This window comes from Ascidiella aspersa, chromosome 2 (genome assembly GCF_963924565.1).
Source record: "Ascidiella aspersa chromosome 2, kaAscAspe10.2, whole genome shotgun sequence".
In the NCBI taxonomy this organism is placed as follows: Eukaryota; Metazoa; Chordata; class Ascidiacea; order Phlebobranchia; family Ascidiidae; genus Ascidiella; species Ascidiella aspersa.
This window is the reverse complement of record NC_139448.1, coordinates 22029293-22051674: the sequence shown is the minus strand read 5'-3', so window position 1 is coordinate 22051674 and position 22382 is coordinate 22029293. Positions and strand designations below refer to the sequence as shown.

The window sequence follows — 22382 nt, the reverse complement described above, 5'->3', positions numbered from 1 at the left end:
GATGGCAGTCGTTAGCTACAAAGAGCTGAAACGCAATATTTCAGGTTTTTACCCCCCAAGCAAAAGCCCCTGGGGGTGCAGCCTCATAAACTTCTACAAAGCACCTACATACCACTCTACGCCATGTCTGAAAATTGGAAGGTTCTACGATGTCTACTTTTTCTATAAAGCTTCGGACAAAAATCGGTCTGAAACATACCATAGGAAACCATAGGAAACCAAAAAAGAAAGAATAACGGCAAAAACAAGATATGTCCCGAAAATAAATTTTCGGCCCATATGATTTAGCTTTGCCACAGGGTCTCTGAATCTTGCCTTTTAATTGATTTGCATTTTATTAAGTTTTTGAAGTAGCCTTTGTATTTTCGTTATTTAAAAACCTTTAGGTTGACTTTTAAGCAGTTTTTAAATTACTTTGAAATTGTTTCATAAAGTTGTATCGCAACCCTGCAAACTATAGTTTGCATATACAGCCCAAAATGCATAAAATATTTGGAATTTTAATTGTCTACACTTATTTCGTTTTTAATTCATTGATCGACATATATATGTGTGGAGCGTTTTTAGATGCCCTGGAATTTGACAAGTTTTACTTGCAGTTAGTGGGCAAATTTCAATTCTGAGAATACTATAGGTCTATAATGAAGAAACGCCGTTAGTTTCACAGTTTAGGTGCACATAATAATGTGCAGAATTACATTGTGGGAAGTGTCCGTTCGTATCACAGATGTGTAAACTGAAGTGCTGAACTCACAAAATATGACCAACGAATATGGAAATCTTTTGGCCTACAACCTTTTACAGACTGGATGGGAGGCCATTTACCGGTAAACCGATATATCGGTTCTATCTCTACTGATAAGAATTTTGTGTTTGGGGTTAGACCTCTTATGGTAAAATCTGCATCAACATATCAACTGAGCCTGAAATAGGAAGAACTGTCAACCCGTTTTTTTAAGTTTGAAATGCTGTATAACACACTGACGCTCGGTTGCTCAATGTGTAAGAAAACAATTCCAAAGCAATCACTGTAAAACAAATTTGTCGTTCAGCAGTTAGCACTTTGAAGATAAGGCCTAGATGTAATAAATACTTGCAAACCATTAAAAAAAATATGGGTGTTCTACAAAAAATTTTGAGCCCGTTTGCTTGCCAGGTTTAGAGGTATGATACGATTATATCAGCAAGTATAGCTTATCATTGAGTATAGTGAATAATAATCATGTATCGCGAAAGTATTATATTGTCCGCTGACAAACATCGCTACTTACATTTTTGATATACATAAGATATACATCGCAAAGATTTTAGTAATAGTGTTTTGTGTTATGATTAGGTATATTTTAGCCTGTTAATTTTGGCATGTATGGTTTCGCAATGGTTTGATTATAACCTTACAAATTTTATATGCCGGCATGAACTGTTAAAAAAACAAAATAATAGTTTAAAATGTGCAATTTTAACTTTCTCTAAACTATATCCGTGTCACAGTGATTAGATTTGTTTTGCTAATATTGTTGTGGTTTAGTGTGCATAGCACACTGTATATTCTTGGCAAAAATTTAATCAACAGAAAACTGCCAAGCTTTGTTATGGAGAGCAAGTCATGTATCAAGCAAAGGTAATGTGTTAACATATAAACACATCTAACAAAATAATAAAATGATGACTCTTGTTAATAGGTGACTCTTGTTTACTCTTTGAAATTTTTTAGCCAGCATTCAGAATAGTTTTTATATCTTGCATGAAAGCTTATTATGTTCAATGTTCAAAAAGTTTACAATTTTTTTGTGTTATTTATAACTTTTAACAACCAGACCGGTAGCCATTGAGGTCTAACCCTAATCCTTCTTCAATAAAGAATTACTGCGTTTCTATCGCTTAATAAGTGTGATATTAAACTATAAATATAAAGGTGATTCCAGTGTGCTTTTCATATTTTTTTTAATTAGGTCAAGGATATCATAAAATCCAACTGTTGGCTGCATGTTCCTGATAACTCACAATTTAATTATGTTGTTTTAACTGTGGATACTGAATAACCACATTTTCAAGCAAGCACCAAGAAGGAGCGCAGATCCACATTGACATTTTCCAAACCTAAATTATTGTATACCAGTGTCCCCTTAAATTTTTGACCATGTGCACAGGTGCCCCCCAAAAATGTGATAATAAGTGCTTCAAAGTGCCTAAAATTTTAAACAAAAAAAGTGCTTAAATTGTATATGCGGAATTCCTTTTTTTGGTCTTGTCACTTTTTTTAGTCTGTTAATATCCTCTCTTTTTCACCCAATTCACCTAACTTACAAGTTCTTTCATGAAAAGTTGTTGCAAAACGCAAACAAATAATAATTAGTTTGGAACTTCCGTTTTTATTAGCTCTTAAATATAATCTGTAATTATTTTTGGCTTGCTTTGCCTATTGGACGGATGGTTTCGTTGCAATTGAGGGACCGGACAATATGCACCGGAGAGCACAAGAGGTTTTGCAATAATCTTAATTAATTTCTCCCAGACATAAAAATGAGTCTCTTTATTTGGAGTATTGCGTTCGCTTGAGACGCCATTTCGCTTGGTAGTTTGTGAGGCGGACTTATTCAAACATTGCGCGCTGTAACCGCCCAATGGCGCGTAGTGCAGCGGTTTTAGCAGTAAGCATTTTTACTTTTTAAACTTTAATTAAATTAAGATTTAGCCCTCGCGTCTTTCCTGTTTATATTGACATAAATTCAAGCTAACTCCTTTAGTTGACACAACTAGCAACATTACTTTTTTTGAGGAATATTATGATTTTGCATTGTACAGTGTTTTAGCAAAACAATGAACCTAAAAAACTTTTTATCTTCGGAAATTCCTAACCTTTTAGGCGTTAAAAAATAGCATGAAAAGGACTTTTTTGCAAATGAAAGCATTTCACAGATAATTGCAATAATTTTGTTTGAAAAAGGTTAAAGGTATTACAACGCGTGGTTTTTAATATAAAGCAAGTACTTTCCTGTAACACAAAGCATACAGTGCTAAACACAGATACCTTGAGCTAAAATATATCTCCAAATCAGGACAAAATAAAGTTATAAAGCGAAAGATTCGCGCGTAATGCAAAAAATTCCGGTTACTGAAAACCACAACCAATTTCGCAGTTTAACTTAACAAATCTGATTAAGAAGATTAAACTTAATACTTGCCCACCCGAACCCAAACGCAAATCAGGACCCTAACCCAAATAATGTGCGTTGATTTAATAATTATATAAACGGCCCTACTACATTAATGTGTGATATAACAATCCTATAAAACCTGAACGAGAAATTATCTTATGCTCACCTGTATTTGGGCTTTTTCCCAACGTTTAAATAATAGCGTTTGGGTTGGGGTGGGCCAAGTATTATTAATTCTATCTCATAATTAATTTCTGACGAATCGGGTGAAACTACACATGCGTAAAGCATATGACACCGAATATAGGCAGAAATCACACCAGGCATTACATGTAACCATACAAATTACTGCGCAAAATATTTATAGAAGTAAACTAAATAAACACACTGCTTTAAGGTATATTGTTGTATAATGCCATGGTATGATTAAACTTTGTAACATCATCCCTAAAAGTGCATTCAACTTCAGTATGAGGCCTGGTGCTGATACGTTTGGTAGGAACAAAATGTGAAACAGTTGCTAACAGAGAGGTTTACACTGCCACCAAATTGGAATTCAAATTTGCGGCGGTAAAATATGTTGTTTTGTAAGACTCAATAAGTAATTATACAAAGAGAAGCCTCTTTCTGAAAGGTAAGACGCACACATGGCTTAAAGCACGGAGCATGGTGCTAGTTGATTTGTCGCTTCGTCAGCAGAACAAGCGAAACGAATCTTGCGTTGGAAATATTGCTATTGCTAGATGGGAAAAGATACTGTAAAACTAAAACAATGTCGTGACACTATTTTTTTTTGTCCCCCAATAAAGCCCCTAGGGGGGCAGATTCCTAATCCTGTGATACGCACCTGTATACCATTGTACGCCATGTCTGAAAGTTTTTTTACATTCTACAATGTCTACTTTTTCTATAAAGTTTCGGACAAAAATCGGTCTGATGCATACCAAGCAAACCAAAAAATAATAGCAACAAAACAAGATTTGTCCCGAAAATAAATTTTTGGCCCATATAATTTAATCAAAGCATAACTCCAGCAGATAAAGGCTTTATGGTTGTTCAACTTTTAACATTTTTCAACGCATCATTTTATTAAGTAAGGTTGCTACAGATTTATATCAAAGGTGAAATGGCTAGACTTGACTTGTGCCGTTTGGCAAGTCACTTGACTTGGACTATAATATGGGCCGAAAATTTATTTCTGGGACACATCTTGTTTTTGTCGTTATTCTTTTTTGGTTGTTATGGTTTTCTATGGTAGGTTTCAGACCGATTTTTGTCCGAAGCTTTATAGAAAAAGTTGACTTTGTAGAACTTTCAAATTTTCAGACATGGCGTAGAATGCTATGTAGGTGCATATTTAAGGTTTTGGAGTCCACACCCCTAGTCATCTCTAATTGGGGGACAAAAAACAATCATGTGACTTCATCGTTTTAGTCCTTTACATCTATCTACTCCTAGTTTGTTTTTTTAATTTAAAATTCATTGTGGACTTGCTCTAATATTGACTTTTGTTGGATTTGATTTGGACAACTGATGGCGTGGACTTGACTTAGACTTAATGATTTCTCAAATGACTGGAACTCAAATGATTTCAAAATTGTTTGTTTAAAACACTGTTCATTTTAACGTTGTATGATTGTATCATAAATTAGTGGGAATAATAAATTGAAACGATTCTACATGGATAAAACAAAGCAAATACCCAATGCTGTAGTTTTGACATCTTAAGACAGCAGTTCCCAAAGTATTGGTCAGAGTAAAAAATGGGTATGGTAAAGGTAAAAAAAATGGGCCTCCCAGAGACAATTCCTTCTGCCCCAAAATGCACTGTTTGATTCCTTCTTTTAAGTTTGATTTATCTCAACATAGACTGAGATTAGGGATGTTCAAAGTAGAATATTGAATCCTTGGATTCGAATCCAAATGAGATTCGAATCCAATTCTGCCGTTTATTTCGGTTAATTGGAACCGATATAATTTAATGTTTTACCGCCTATTGTTGCGCCTAATTGCACAAACGCGTGCGGTAAGTTGGCATGTCACTGCGGCGACCAATTTATAGTGCTTGCTTTAAATGTAACCTGGTAGTGCAATGTCAGCGTTTTTTCGGGCCACCAATTACCGCGTCTTGTGATAACGTTCGTCTAATAATTAAGTGTCAATCAAGCGTTATTGGGCGAGCGATCAACGTGTAATGTTTGGTGTGGAGTTCGCAATTTTTCTAAATGCGTTAAGTTGCAAAAGTAACATTACGTTGTAAAACGTGCAAAAATGCGCTATAGGGTTACTTAAGGTCAACTTTAGGCCAATATTCAGCGAGGTTTTGCAGTTATGCGCAGTGTAATTGTCAAGAATTCGTTAAGTCAATAGTAACTTTGTATTCTTTGCAGTACATTATTTGACTGCATAACAGATTATGTTAGTAAAAAAATAAGCCCCAAGACCCAACAATGCTTGAAAAAACAGGACCGAATTGCTTAAGACTTTTGTGTGCAGTCGCACGATTGGCAAAAATATAAGTTTAGGCAAACCTGGACAGTTGACGTATTACAGTTTACACAACTGCTTCAAATGACAGTTGTTAAGAATGTTAAACATTTGGGAGATTTTTTTTATTATAATGTACACATGTTAGAAAATTGTTTGGGCGATTTATTGCTGTGATTGTGGGCCCTGTAGGGTAGATTAAGATTAATCTCTTCCCCAAACAAAATCGAGGTTAAATAATTGAAATAATTTAATAAACATACTAGGATTCGCTATTCTGGATTCGTTATTCTAGATTCGAAACCTAGTATTCTAGAATACCTTGGGATTCTACTTTGAACATCCCTAACTGAGATATTGCATTACCTGCAGTTTTGGCAATATTAAAGTCACTTCATTCAATGAATCTTGTATAAGTTTATGGGTTAAGTTGTTAAAGGAACCATATTGAAGCTGAATAGGTTAAAAATAAGTAAGTGGACAGGAGCTGATGTAGATGGGAACTAGGCACTGCCCCCCAATAGTATATTTTTGATAGCATTTACTATGCAAACATAAAACAGTTTTGCGCGTTGCCTGCCCATTGCTACATGTTCACCTTGTTTTTTGTCCGTTTTAAGGTAATTCATTTTACTAAAGTTTATAAATAAAAAGGACAAATTCTGGTAAATTAGAAAAAAAGTTGTTATTTTAAGCAATATGCAAAACTATTTTATGTGCCTAATGCTCCATGTATCCTTTTAAATTTAAAATTAGGTCAATTTTAACCAAATAAATGTATTTTTGTTTCGAGCTTTGCACGATCAGACTGCACTTGATATACGCATTTTTGCACACATTGACCAAATTCACAAAAATATCTTATTATATATTACTTGTTTGTGCGTTTGGTCAAGAGATATTCACAATACTTAAATTTGGGTAGCACTGAAAAACAGTTGGGGAACCACTGCCGTACAACAGGGATGTGCATGATAGTGTGTCTTTAAGGTGGTAAATCCAAGAAAATTGTATTTAATGCTTTGCCTCTTTGCATGTCATACCATTCGTTTTAACACCTTGCTTTTAGTTGGCGTGGGATTCTCTAATAAGCCTTAAGACAAATATTGATTCCTTGTTTATAATTTTCTGACTTTTGTAAAGTTAAAAAAATGCCACAAGTTTTCATTGGATATGCCTTGTCGAATCTCAATTCCGCCCATAACAGAATTAAAATAGTTTTAACGATCTATTTTTTATATGCATTTTTTGCGTTCTCAGAAGTCAGATATGACTTTACAGTTAAAATATGATTCTGTAGTCCCGTTTTAGAGATATTTGAAACATACTTTTAATTTTAGAACTTCAAAGCCATCTGCTGACAGATCTGTGAAAGGTTCATTTTGTGATAAAGGAAATCTTACTCAATGTATTTGCATTTTAGATGAGGTATGTGTGCACCCTTGTGAAATACAAGCACCTAACCTTGTAATGCCCAAAAGCATTTCTATAAACTGATTTAAAATGCATATAATTTATTGTTTAATTTGGATATTGTCCCTATTTGCACAAGTAACTTTCATGTAAACTAACAGTCAGTCCCTGTAGTTTGTTGACTTTTTTCATATGACAGGTTGACAGCCCTTTTCTACTTTACAAAATTGACTCAATTTAGTTGAAAAAACCTCACATTGTAACATGTAGACCAGCGTTTTCCAACGTGGGCTTCACCGCCCCATGTGGGTGTTATAGATATGGCTAAAACTGAGACAGATTGATAGTAAAGAAGGGCATTAAAGTTGCTTGAAGCGCAAATTTTTTTTGCGTTAAACTAATTAAAACTGCCAAAAATATAGTTTAAGCCTTAGATGGAACAGCATGGCCTGGTACATCCTGGTTATGCCCATGGGAATGTCATTCTTATACCTGTCTATTAAACAAGAATTCGCGACTATCGTGATTGCTTTTTTAACTCAATATAGTAGTAGGGTACTGGCCAAATTAAAGTAAAACTGCAAATACCCCAAAATGCTATTATCAAAATTGAGTACTTTTTAAAATAAAAACAATCTATATGCCTAACACTGGCTTTTCCTCAGTACACAACATGCTATACGCATTCGGTTACATTTTTAAGATTGGCACAGCAAAATTAATTTCAGCCAAAAATATAGTTTAAGCCTTAGATGGAACAGCATGGCCTGGTGCATCCTGGGAATGTCATTCGCATACCTGTCTATTAAACAAGAATTCGCGACTATCATGATTGCTTTTTTAACTCAATATAGTAGTAGGGTACTGGCCAAATTAAAGTAAAACTGCAAATACCCAAAAATGCTATAATCAAAATTGAGTACTTTTTAAAATAAAAAACAATCTATATGCCTAACCCTGGCTTTTCCTCAGTACACAACATGCTATACGCACTTCGGTTACATTTTTAAGATTGGAACAGCAAAATTAATTTCTGCCAACTGTAGTGCGTAATGGTTTCAAAGGATGTGTAGAAACAAAGTTCTTTAGAGTGAAATAAATCTTTCGAAAAAAAAGTTAAAAAAAATAAACAATTTTATTTATTTTTTTTAATTAGATTTTTTCACGCCAGTTTCTTCGTTTTTCTGGCTTATTCTTCTGCCGACATAGTCGCCAAGTCGCCAGCATTCTGCCAAACAGGATTGAGGGCCTTGTAGGGGAGATAAAGATTAATTATTTCCCCAAACAAAATTGAGGTTAAATAATTTAATAAAAATATACTAGGATTTGCTATTCTGGATTCGTTATTCTAGATTCAAAACCTGTTATTCAAGAATACCATGGGATTCTACTTTGAACATCCCTAGCGCTAATACAATACGGTTGGGAAACACTGATACAGACAGATATTTATTGTTTTGAAGGGGGCTTCCAGGGAGAGCAGCAAAAGACTGTTAGGTACATCAAAGTCATCTGCTCTCCGGTTACAATGTCAGCTGTAGGCACATGGTCAACAGTGCAAAACTAATATAAAAAAAATAAATTGAAATACGATAAACCATTAGTGTTTGGTCTGAATGGAGACCCTTGCGGGAGCCAGTAATGCATGTGAAAAATTTAAAATATTAGAAAATATTAGAATCAACAAAAATAAAAAACAACAAGAAAATATGCAAACAAATTAAGAACCAACAAGGGTAGCAACTCACCAGAAGAACGGTTAGTGCATGGTACAATTGTCATACAAATGAGGTTTGTTGAAGAGAAATACAACTACACCAGTTTAATTAAATATACTCACTAAATTTTTGGTTATATTGAAGTGTGTCCGATGCTAGGCTGGACATACCTGGATGCTAGATAAATTCATAATCACTTTTTACTTGTCCCAAATTATTTTGTATCAGTATCAGAGTAAAATATATCGTACATTCCCAATCAAAAACAGTCAATTATGTCCAGTGTGTAACTTTTTAGAAGTCTGAAGAACTTATGTGTCGTTGACATCCTGACGGTCACCAGCTGCACGGGTATTAAAACTTTATGCATGAGAGTGGGACTACATTAATTTACAAGTACGCCTTTAGCCACTTGAATTTCCAAACTAAAATCTTATTTGTTAGCTGTTATCATACCATGTTTATCTAGCCATCTGCACTGCACCTAAACGCCAAGGCAGCTAAAATCCAAGATTGGTTTGGATAATATTTGTGTCAAGCGCACTCTACTCATGTGGTCTTAGAATAGGCCTATATATATAGAGAATAATTTGTGCGATAACTATGATTTCATAAAAAGAAGACTCCCAAACATGTGCAACGGTCAAAGTGAGACCACTTTTTATGAGACTCTGCCTCAGTAGAAGAGGCCAGTGTTACACCAATGACGGATATTAGCGCAAACTGCAAAAAGCCAGGAATATTACCTGCGCCTAACTCAATGTGTTTAGCGAGATAAAAAGACAAAGCTTTGAGAGTCAAGAATTATGTACTGTCTTTTTTTATTCTATATTAATGAACTTGTGTTTCATTGCAAATATTCTATTTGCTGATGTGTTAAAGCCCTCATGACAAATCTCTTAGCCTGGTGGGTTGGGCCGGTTGGTTGTAATTTGTGACAATATGTAAGTTTCGTTTAACATCCACAAATTTAACAAAAAAATTTTCTTCATCTTCCTTGAAACATAGGCACTAAATTTCCATTTCAAAATCTCTACATGACCACATTAAAAAACGAGCCAGTGTGGATTGATACACATCATGATCTACTTGATGCGCGTCAAATGGGTAAAACTTAGTAGAGTTTATTAGATGCTAATGTTAATTTTTTGCAATTCATTTGAAGCTGTACTGGTACTTTGGATATCTCTATAAAAATGGGCAATTATGGAGTTATCCCGTACAATCAGTGATTTGTTTAAACATTCTTTATTAGCTTGGCACCTAAGTGTAACAGTTTAACAAACAGGTTCAATGACAACCTTTAAATGAAATTTAAACACCAAGCAATTGAAATCATGTGACAATTGGGCGTGAGTTAATCAACGAGTTTAAATGTTGCATTTTTCTTGACTCAAGTAGAAAATTTTGCACAGTCTCACGCATCTAATCATCGATGTTTGGAGAATCTACAATACATGAAACGTATATATTTTCTGTAAGATTTTTTTGTTTAAACGCACCCACAGCCCCCTTTGATGATTGTGTGACACCCCCTTTAAGAATGTCACGCTACACGCCTGCCTGTAGTTATAGCGCAGGGGTCAGTTTGTTTGTGCACCGCGGCTAACTGAAATTTTATTGTGGGCCTGCCTTTAAACACCATCAAATGTTCAGTAATCTAAAATTAGCATCCCATTGATTCAATGAAAAAGTGTTTTGCCCCCAGCAAGTTACAAAAGTATCTTTTGCAACCCAACGTTGGTTCGGCGACCATGCAGTCGCCAGCCGTCGCCAGCCGCCTGTCGATCAGACGCAACGGGGGGTCGCAAGTTGCTAGTTGCTTTTACCGTAGTTTTTGGCTCCGCGAAAGACCGGGGTCGCGGGACCATCCAGTTTGGGTCGCGAAAGCCTTAATATATTTGAATAGCGGTCTATAATTGGTAAGTTTTTTAATTGTGTCCATTAGTACACTGAATTATATACATTATACAAGAGGGCCGTCTTACTGAGCGCGAATAAAATTGTCACATGAAATATATACACTGAGACCCTTTAAAATGTTGGGATACCTTACTTCATACTAGGTGATGGGATAGAGCTTGGCAATCCAACACTATTTTGGCCATTTCCACATCAAACTGATCTGCTGAGCCGGAATCTGGGTTTACTTCCGAGTATATGTTTTAAAAAAACTCTCTTTCACGACTTTTTAGCCCGTTTTCTTTGACCAAAGCATCCTGAGCATGTAGTTCTCTTAAAGTTAAAATATGCAAACTTATCAGATAACGAATTTTTTTTCTTAACACGATATGCAATGAGCATTTTTCTCACAATTAGTATTAAAATTCTTGCTAACATAAACTGCTTATCCAGGTTGTGCAGTTTTTCACGAACTTTAACGATATAAACGAGCTATTATAAGACGCTTTACGCGAATATTTATGTTTGCTGATACATTATTTTTTGTGCGTTCAAGCATCGTCCATATTTTTAACTGAAAAGTTCTTTTAACTAAAACCAGATGCAGGAAATCTGGTTGCAATTGGCGCATTGAGTTAGGCTAGACAAAGCAGAGTGTGTAAGGTACTTGTGTTAAGATGTCAAGTTTTGGTTTACTTTTGTTACATTACATCGTGTCTTAAAGGCCCTCCAGTGAAAATAATCCGGCCAGCAAAGGCCATGCCCTATATTTTTAACTGTTTTAACTATACGAAAATGCACAAAATTTTCTCGCCCCGCGCGTATCAAATTTGACTTTGAATTATATTTGCGTTTTGAGGGAATCTTCTCAGACCAAAGTTGACGTGCGCATGACAACTACAAGTAGGAAATTTTTCGTAGCATGAAACCCTCTAAAATCCAATTTTATCCAAATTAAATAGTTGGCTGATGTATTCTTTTATGATAAACATTAAATAAAATAGTATGAGAAATATGTTTATATTTTATTTTGTGTGTGCCAAATGCGTCATGTCTCCTTGTAAATTAAAGGTATTTGCCAATTTGAACCAAAACAAAAATATTGCCAATTTAAACCAAACAAACACATTTTTTTTTTGAGTTGCGCGCGCTGCTTCATTTTGTAGTAGACTGACTCATTTTACTGGATCAAACATTTAGGTCCCTCCCTGATTAGGAGTTATTATATTACAGTGCGTAAAGGCCACACATTTTCTAAACAAAATTGTTAGTGGAAACTTGGTATAGCCCGCCAAGAAGGTTTGCTTTAGCCCGCGACTTGGTAAAGGTTGCCGACCTGTGTCTTAAAATGTATAGTGACCCCTGAAAATTCCTTAGATCCGCACCTTATAATGTTAAGCTAATAATGTTGAGTTTCCTAAAGCAATTGCGAGACGTCGGGCAATTCTAGTGAGTCGCGCCAAAAAAGTCATTACACATCTTGACAGTAATTATTGCACTAAGAAAGCTCAGTAGCGGACGGGGAGTTGGTGGAGCTCCAACTCCAAGAACACATATTGGTTGCTAAATCATATTTATCATCTGAATGAGAAATCACAAGTACTAAAACTTAAGGCTTCTTTTCTGTTGTTACAGAACCCGTTTTCTTTTAAAATGAACAAAACACAATACTAATAAATAGAAACACAATAAGTTACTGTGTTTTTTTTAGCAAAGCTATTTTATTAAAAACAACTCGTATTGGGGTCGCGATACCTCGGTAGAAGTAATTTTGGGTCGCGCCAAAAAGTATTTGCGGACCCCTGCCCTAGAGTCTACTACCATACAGCATACATACCTTATATGCCGAGCTGCCGTGAGGCACACACATTTTTGTTTGCGTTGGAATAGTGATTGCAATCTGTCCTTAATAAAATCATGCCTGTCAACTAGTTTTTTTGTCACTTTATTTGATGATCACGAGTAACAAACCTTTGAAGAATTAAACAGGCAACATTTTTTGTAACTGCAGAATTGTTATCTGCCTAACATCTTTGGTAAACAAAAAATTTTGTTACTGACTATGCAACTAGTTTCTAATGGTTTATGTCATGACAGGAGTTTTCTTTATTTGGATACCCATCTATTAGCTCACATGATGGTTTAAATCAGATAGTGCTTGTCAACATTGTATACGATTTACTTTCCAAATATAAGGAAGCTTTGGAGTTGCATGTTAAGGATTGTGATAAACTTCGTAATGCAGAGAGGGAAGCAACACGTTTTCATCACCTCTTGTCACTAGCCAAGGTAAGTTTTTTATTTAATAAAAATAATGAAATGTTTTATTATTGTTTTTTCGATTATGACACAATACTTAATTGATCATATGATATATGTATCTTTTTTTCTAAAAAGTGAGGTTTTCAATTTTTTACTAGGGAGTATTTTCTGTCTAACGTTAATGAATAATGACGTCATAAAATAGTGATTTCAGTGATGTCTTCATTAGGAAAAAAAATGGAAAAAAAAAAATTTAACATCCAGCAAAAGTAAATGTTAAGATGCGAAGCAAACATGTGTGTTGTTAACACTTCTGCCAGGTGCAAAGCCGCTTAGTGTGCAATTATTAACTTTAGGCGACCCACTATACCAAGACAGTAAAATATGTGTTAATAATTTAAGTAGATAGAAGGGCGTATCTTTATGGAATCCAAAACCATTGGCAGCAGGTTTCTGCTTGTCGATCACTGTTCTGCTGAAGCGTATATAAATAATAAAACTCAAAGTTTAAAAACCAGAGTAAAACAGGATCAGACAGTTTTTTTAAAAAGGAATATATATTGCGCCTATACTGGCATTGTCAGTTCCTTAATTCGAATGATTCATTCGACTCTGGTTTTTAAACGTTGAGTTTTATTATTTAATTTAAGTAGAATATGGGACTACGCTAAATTGCAAGCACATATTTTTTATTCTTAGCGATACATCTGCATAGACTGTTTGTCAAGTCAGCAAAATACAAGCTGCGGTAAAGGGAAAATAATTTGCGTCAATGGTACACTAAGCATGTAGTCTTATAATTTGCTAATCGAGAACAATAATGCGGTAAATATTATTCCATAAAAATGGTATCTTTAATATGCTTCATGACACAGTTAGACCTTCTTTAAGAGCATCTTCTTCAGTTGCCACATTATCCGATGGCTGCACAAGCAGCAAACAGCGAGGAACATTAGTCTATTAACTCATCATTTTTAGTGAGAGCAAAACCAAGAAGGTTTGACTTAACATTGTTAATTGTCCTTGAATACGCACTTGCTAATCAGCCTGAGAGGTCGTTACGTCAAAATGTTAGTTAAACTCTGACAAAAACAATCATAAAACAATAGTATCACTTACAAAAAGGGTGGGGGAGGGGAGTATGAACCCCCAAACCCCCTGGATATGCCACTGAATGTGTTGGCTAACATTGGGTAAATTGCATTAGCCACATCAGTTGTTTCCAACTGTTTTTTGCTTGCAGCACCCTTATAAATAAATTGCATACCCTTAGTAGTATTTCGCCAAGTGTTTTTATGTAATGTCACAATACACTTAGATTGAAAGAGCACATATCAACTGTGCACCAGGTTGAAAATCCCTTGATTTGTTTCACTCTAGTTGACAAGAAACCTACTAAAAGGGTCATTCCATGTCAATTCACCAGAAAAATCGAAAAATGTAACCCACCATTTTAGATTTCGATGAAACTTTCAGGTAATGTAGAATGACTCTTCATTAACTCAAAACTGAAAAAAAAAATCCGAAATTCGCCAAGTACTTTTTGAGATATGATCATTTAACTAATGGTATGTTTTGTTATTTTTTTGTTGCAAAAATTATAGCAAAAACAGTGATTCTTTTTAGTATCACTAATATTGTGTTTTTAAGGGAGTTTTAAATTACTTACAACGATTTTCAACAATAGGAATCCTTTCTTTTCAACTTACGAATAACAAACAATGTCAAAGTTTATGTTTTCGCATTGTTTGACCCAATCACCCCCAATTTAATCACCCAATTGAAGAAGTCATTAATGCGGAACGCAAATTTCAAACGCTTTTTTTCTCTAAAACCTTAGTTTCGATTTTGCCTTAAAGTATCTCATTTGAAAGATACAGTTTTACTAAACATTATATGCAAAAATAAAAATGTACTTTTTTGTATATTCTTTTTAATTGAGGAATTAAAAATCATACCCATTTTTCGTTTATGTTGCTAAGTTTTGGTTCATTTATTTACAAAATCAAGCCATACATATTTTACTACATAGTTACTATTGATCTGTACACTTTTATTGTAATAAGTAAAGAACGCCACAGCAAAAGAAAAGAAGTAAAAATAAAATACTCATAGCAAAATATTTTTACACCCATAGTTTGATATAAATTTAGTGGTACAACATTGATTATTTAACAGATGACCATTTTTTATAATTAAAATTTGCATTTGTATATTTAGTTTGTATTTTTTAGGGTCAGTGAGATGTGGTCCAAGTGCTGAAATCACACATAGAATGTGGTCAATCTTTACTCTGGCCAATAAAAATACTCTTTTGGCCTTTTGGGTGCATGAAATCCACTAACAAATCTTCTTGATCAAAGCTAAACTCTAGTATGGTAACCAAATATCATAAATTGTCATAAATAATGGCTACCTAGAAACCAGGGTGTATGTTTTTTTGTATAATCCGGCCAGCAAAGGCCATGCCCTATATTTTTAACTGTTTTAACTATACGAAAATGCACAAAATTTTCTCGCCCCGCGCGTATCAAATTTGACTTTGAATTATATTTGCGTTTTGAGGGAATCTTCTCAGACCAAAAAAAACCAGGGTGTATGTTTGTAAGATCTCTTTTTGCCAAAACACTGACCGTCATCCAGCTAGTCAGCTTGGTCGTAAGGCATGTTTGTGAAAAAGGAATGAATTTATGCAAGCTTTTAGTTCCTTAAACTGCAGAAACTTCCGAAAACCATTGTTTTAAATTTTCCCTTGCTTCGATATTTATTAGATTTTATAAATATAAACTTGATTCCAGCAATGTTAGTTTGACAGTAATGAAACATTTTATCTGGAGTTGTAATTTGGTTGTTTACAGGTCTTTGCAAACTGGCTTTGGATGTCAACCTTTTTACTATACCCCCAATTCCATCACATGCTCCTTTTCACTGACTTGTTGCAAAAAAGACCATTGAGCATAGATGCCAAAATCATCTTTATGTTTGCACAGATTGTAAAAGATTTTACAGTTTTTGTATTGTGCAGCACAGCACAACCATTAGTAATATATTCTACAGTGGTAATATTTGGCAGTATTTCTTCTTTAGGGCCATGCAATTTTTTTGAATTACATATACCATGGAAACATCATTTTCCATATCATAGCTACTGGATGAATTGTACAAGAGTGGTATGTCCAATGGAATCCTTGTGCTTCATCTTGGATATAAAAAGAACAGTTTTAACTGAAAACCGCCATTATCAGTGATTTGTTTTTTAGATTTTCCTTTTCAGATTGAGATATTTTGATTGTGATTTTGAAATGTATGACTGAGGAATCAATACGATTAGTTTGCTGATCAATAACTCAAAAAATTCTGCAACTAAAAGTGACTGTGGCATTAATACTGTTCTATATACTAAAAGTTACTATTTGCCCTCATTTGCAAGGTTTTCCATGTATAAACAAGTTTAAACAAATATTTTTTTACTAGATCATATATTTATCCCTGTCTTACAGCACACTAGAAAATCTTATTGGTAAAAAAACATCCTAAAATGTCAATACTTGCACTTTAGATACAAAAGTTTTTACAAAATTCAAACACCCCTAAAAACGTTTAAACAAAAAAGTACACTCGAAATTAAGGGTTTCCAATAAAAGCTAACTAAAGTATAGTTCCGCTTGAATGATTTCGTAAACTACGCTGTAAACAATAGACAATAAACAATGAGAACAATTGGATCAACAAGAAATTTTGCAGTAACTTCAAAGTGGCATGCCTGATGGTTCTTTAAAACTTATTTGAACCTTCTACAAAGTTGCATCACTGAAAAAATGCAAGAAACCACCATGCCTTCACATTTTAGGTTTTCAGTTACGCTTCAATGAACACAAAAGTGACCATACAAAAAAGGCCATATCTCCCGATATAGAAATAATCTGAGTGAAATAGGTATATCATTTTTCTTAGCAAGGAATGCTCTACCAAGTTCAATCAAAAATTCAAGAATATGAATCCATGGGTTACATGACCTGGTGAATTGACATGGAATGACCCAAAAGTTGGAATACAAAATAACTTAAAATATTTCTCTGCACCCTTGATCATTAAAACTGACCATTAGAAATAGCACTTGGTCTGAAACAACTTGGCTACATTATATTTGACAATATAATGCAGTGCTAAATAACGTGCATTTGACGGAAATCAGTGCGCAAATCGGCTCCGCGAAAGACCTTTATCTTGGGTCGTTCTTTTGTTTCAGTCCCCTAACATTATTTTGAAGTGGGGAGCAGATCATCTTGTGGCAAAACACCTAATAAACACTTTTTACCCATTAATTTAAACCTCTGTCAAGACATAACATCTGTCTTTCCTTTAACGTCATGTAAATTATGGGAATTCACCTAAAAGTTGTTGCCAGGCACAAAAAATATCAATACTTCTGTTTTCATAATGTGATCTCTTAAAATATTTGGCTTGGTTTGTTGTCGGTCCGACACTTGGCGGTATTTCCATTGCAAGAGAGAGACAGTAATGTGCACAAGAGAGGGCGCAAAAAGGATTCTCCAACACAGAAAGAAGGAGTACTGCGGCTGCATGAAGGGATTGCGCTTGGTAGTTTGTGTTGTGAACTTCGGAAAGTTTAGCGAGCTATAATTTGCTGGTCAAAAGCGATTTTCACTTTTAAGCGATCTTTGCTTGGAGCTAATGGCTTTCGTACTGTATGGAACCACGCAAAATTTACAGTTTGCAAATTATTGCATTTATTGTGGTAGTGTTAACAAGAAACAATTTTACTGTCAATGGGGTTACAGATTTTTCTTATATTGGATCCCGTTAGGTACAAGGAATATGTGTTTGCTTGAATATCATGTAACGGCTACCATTGTAGTATCCAAACTTTTATAAGACATCAGGAAACTTACGAAGACATTGTACAACAAACCTACAACATAGAGGCAGTGCCCAAAAAATATAATTTCAGGGTGGGCCATGCCTGTTTTTTGAGATTTTTTTTAAGCTTAGCATAGAGTACTAAACTGTCTTTGATCAAGTAACTAAACAATAATATCATAAAGAAAACAGATTTAGCAACATTCATTAGGATTTAAAATGTTGTTCAATTACTGTAGCGTTTATCTTATTGTTAGCACTAGTTGTATTTTAAACAATCTGGTTTTAGAAGTTAAATATTTAACTTGCAGAAACTGTTCATACCTCTATATTTCAGGAAATGTATTATGCATATGTTTTTTAAACATGTTTGATGCCCTAAATGTGTTGAAACCACCATTCAATAATAACACTTTGTCTTCTCAAGGTTTTCTCTGCGAAAAAGGTTGGATTGAAAAACCCTAGAGATCATTAGGGTCAACTTTTTTTGTTTAATTTTATTATGTTTTTTTTATTATGCAGAAATTAGGAAATATATACTTGAGGGTGAAATAATCACTACCACTTTAACTATAAATGTTAGTCACCTGTTTTTTTTTTATGATGACAACAAATTACAAATTTAGTGCGAAATCAAATTGTTTTTTTGGTAAATAATGATTATACAAAGTATTCACTGAGAAGCCACAATTACCTTAACAACAAACACACTGCCTGGAATATACAGTTGTATTGGATGCATAAACATCTTGACATACACTTGTTACACAAGTTTGATTGAAACCCTTATTGTGATTATTAGAGTAGACATTTGAACATCAATATAAGATGGATAAAGTTGCTTAATTTATTTAAACTTGAAGAAATAAACAAAATAGAACCCTTGATAAAGGACTATGCCTAACATGCCCAAAAAAATGTAAAATGTTTTTAAATTCTGTCTAAAGAACTGAAATCATCAACGTTTGCCAAATACACCCATTGCATTGCAGACTTATTATAGTACACAACATTATAGCTATCTTGTTAACATTTCGCCTCAATTACTTTTTTTTTTCACTTAAACATAGTTTGTTTCTATCAGCTGTTGCCCGAAAAATATTAGTTTGCTGACTTAACAGAACTATGTTCGGCTGTTTCTCAACCTTTAGAAATATGATTTTAGCGTTGGCTACTTTTTAATTATACTTACTATTGCATTGCCTAATACAAGTTTAGTATAATCAAAATAATAACAATTTTTCGATGCCACCAACACTGCAAAGCAGTACCGCACACTCAATGACGAAACTGATGGCGCCGCAAACAGATTGAATACCACTCATTTGAACGGATTAAGGATTCGTATCTGGCTAAACGTGCATGTAAACGGGCTCAGTTTCTCTTTTTCAAATAATTCATCAATTGGGTTATGTGCCCTCAGCCATTGTCCAGGTGTTCAATATAGTTACTGTTTGATTTATTTGTATGGGCCCTGGGAAGATTGCCCCAAAAATGTAACGATCACCTTGCTTCATATACTGTTTTGTCAAAAAGTAATTATTTTGCCTAGTTTAGGACAGTATTTTGTTATAAAGATATATACTAGGCTAGGTCAAAATTTGCAAATTATTAACACTTTTTAGAGCAAAACTGTTAAATATCTTAAAAATTGGAGCTAATTCATCAAAAACCAAGGTTTATATTGGATTCAGCGGCATCAAAATACCTGTAAACTTTCCTAGCCACAAAATGTCTGTAGACCAGTGTAATTCTTGTTTAAAATTATGATCACCCCTGCCTGTGTTTAATAAGAATTGGTAAACTTATTTATATGTCATTTTCTGGTATTTTGAATTTAGTACTTTACTTATTGCAATACTGAATGTGTATTTAAAACAGTACAATTGTTTCTATTTATTCCTGTAACCACTGTTTGGTTTTAAATATTTTTTTTATTTACAAGGAAGATCTTTCAAATAAAGATAAAGATTTAAAGTCAAAGAGCATTGAATATGGTCATCTTAGTCAAACAATTGACACAGTTTCAAAAAAATATAAATCGGAACAAGAACGAAACCGTCGCCTATCAACTGAAATGGTTTGTCGCGATACACAATATAAACATGAAAAGAAAAAGAAATCTCAAGAAATTGACAAATTGCAAACTAAACTGCATCAAGTTTTACAGGTATGCAATATATGCATTATATCTGTTCAAAACTAGCATACTAAATTATCAGATATGCTTAATAATAATTTGTTAACAACTCAAGGCCAATTATTATGTGAATTGCTTACGATACATGTTTGTATCACTACAAAACTAATTAAATAAGGGAGTCGGCGCAACAGCTGCTTATCTTGTCCTTCATTTGACGACATGGTAATTCACCTAAATTGGAAACCCTATAAAAGTTGTTCCCAAACCCAAACAAATATACTTATTTTGGAAAATCTGAATTATTTTGGCTTAGTTGGGTCTTTCAGGAGGATGCAGTGTAACCACTCAATGGTCAAGCAATTATATCGCGTAACTTTGATAACTTGGATTAAAATCAGATTTCACCCTTGCGTCTTTAAAATGAGATCATTTCAGGCTACTCTTTTATTTACCACATCACACAACATTGCTTTTTTGGGGTTATTATAACTTTGCATTGTACCCTGTTTTACCAAAACAATAAGCATAAAGTTTAATTTTTGTTTTTAAGCTTTAAAAAACAGTGTAAAGAGATATTTTTGCAAATAAAAGCTTATTGCAGATAATTGCAATAGTTTTGTTTAAAAACAATTAATTTTTTATATATAAATCAAGTACTTTTCCTATTACACAAAACATACAGTGATAAACACCGAGACTTTAACCTAAAATATATCTCCAAATTAAATCACAAGAAAGTTGTAAAATATGAAATGCTTATAAAGAAGATTCGCATGTAGCGCAAAAAATTCCGGTTACTGAGAAACATGGCCTGGTGTCTAACTGTCTAAGTACAACCTAGATCTCCGTCAACTGTGCCACCTTGTTCCGACAAACTAAGCGCAAATCCATTGTAAAGATAATATGAGTTACATAAAAGACTCTGAGAACTATTCAAAATTAGTAGTTTAAAAACTTGCCAACCACAAAAATTCGCAGTTACTAATTGCACATGCTTGTAAATGTAAAGTATAACACACCGAAATCACACCAAGCTTAACATGTAACCATGAAAATCAGTACTTGCCTTATGATTTAGCTGGCGCTCTATTTAGGGGGGAGCGCCTCCCCCAGTTAAGAACCACTGGTGTAACATGTTACTTATATTGTCGGCAGCAAACAACATCGGGACAACCAGAAAAAAATATATATATGTTTTTAAAAATTATTACATACACGAAAAGAACAATGCTTGTATCACAATAACCTAATAAGTACTTTTTTTCACATATACCTCAAAGCAAACTAATTAAGGCGCTTTTTTGGTCGTAGATAAGACTAATTTAGGCACAAACTTGGTTGTACGTAGTTTAAATAAAAACACTCTAATAAAACTAATTTAGGCAGTTTTTTGGTCCTACGTAGCTCGGCTGAAACCAAAATGGGGCACTTTTTTGACATATGTAGTTCCAATAAACCAATTTTAGGCACTTTTTTGGTCGTACATAGCTCAAATAACACTAATTTCGGCACTTTTTTTCTGTATCATGCTCAAATAAAACTAATTTGGGGACTTTTTTGTCTGACGTAATTCCAATAAAACTAATTTGGGCACATTTTGTTCTGTACCTTGTTCGGATAAATATGATTTGGGCACTTTTTTTTCCGTACCCTGCTCAGATAAAACTAATTTAGGTACTTTTATGTTGTGCATAGCTTGAATAAAACTCATTGTGGTACTTTTTTATTCGCACATAGCTCAAATAAAACTAATTTGGGCACTTTTTTTTCCTTACATAGCTCTAATTAAACTAAAATTTAGGCAGTTTATGTGTCCTCTGTAGCTCGCATAAAACTAATTTGGACACCTTTATGTCCGTGCGTAGTTCCATCAAAACAAATTTTGGCGTTTTTTTGGTTGTACCTAGTTCAAATAAAACTAAATTGGGCACTTTTTTGTTCCTAGGTAGCTTTAATAAGAGCAATTTGGGCACTTTTTTGGTTGTACGAATGTACATAGCTTGAATAAAGCTAAATTTGGCACGTTTTTGTTTGTAAGTAGCTCAAATAAACTAATTTAGGTACTTTTTTGTCTGTTTTTCGAGACTTTGGTGAAATAAAAATAGGATACCTAAGGTATTATATGTAATAATCTTTGCAAAATAGTGATGGTGTGGGCTTCAGGAGATGGGTAAATTTAGTAAATAAACAATTTTTAATTTTTTTTGGGCTTGCGCAGTTTCGGTCAAACAATGTGAGCTTAGCGGAAACACTGATGTAATCACACTGAAACAACTGTGCAGTGTGCTACGTACGGACAAAAAAGTGCCCAAATTTGTTTTATTCGAACTACGTACGATGAAAAAAGTGCCCAAATTTCTTTTATTTTAGCTACGTACGATCAAAAAAGTGCCCAAATTAGTTTTATTCAAGCTACCC

General features: G+C 34.0%; 1 protein-coding gene across 1 annotated transcript in view; it reads left to right on the top strand.

The window, feature by feature from the left end:
• Positions 1–1523: 1523 nt before the first annotated feature.
• Positions 1524–22382, top strand: part of LOC146164320 (afadin- and alpha-actinin-binding protein-like) — a 46462-nt gene continuing 25603 nt past the window's right edge. Inside the window, exons 1-4 of the mRNA XM_083380710.1 lie at positions 1524–1621; positions 6986–7073; positions 12776–12967; positions 19767–19991. Coding sequence (XP_083236836.1) covers positions 1593–1621; positions 6986–7073; positions 12776–12967; positions 19767–19991 — 534 coding nt within the window. The 5' untranslated portion in view covers positions 1524–1592. The remainder of the gene's footprint in view (positions 1622–6985; positions 7074–12775; positions 12968–19766; positions 19992–22382) is intronic.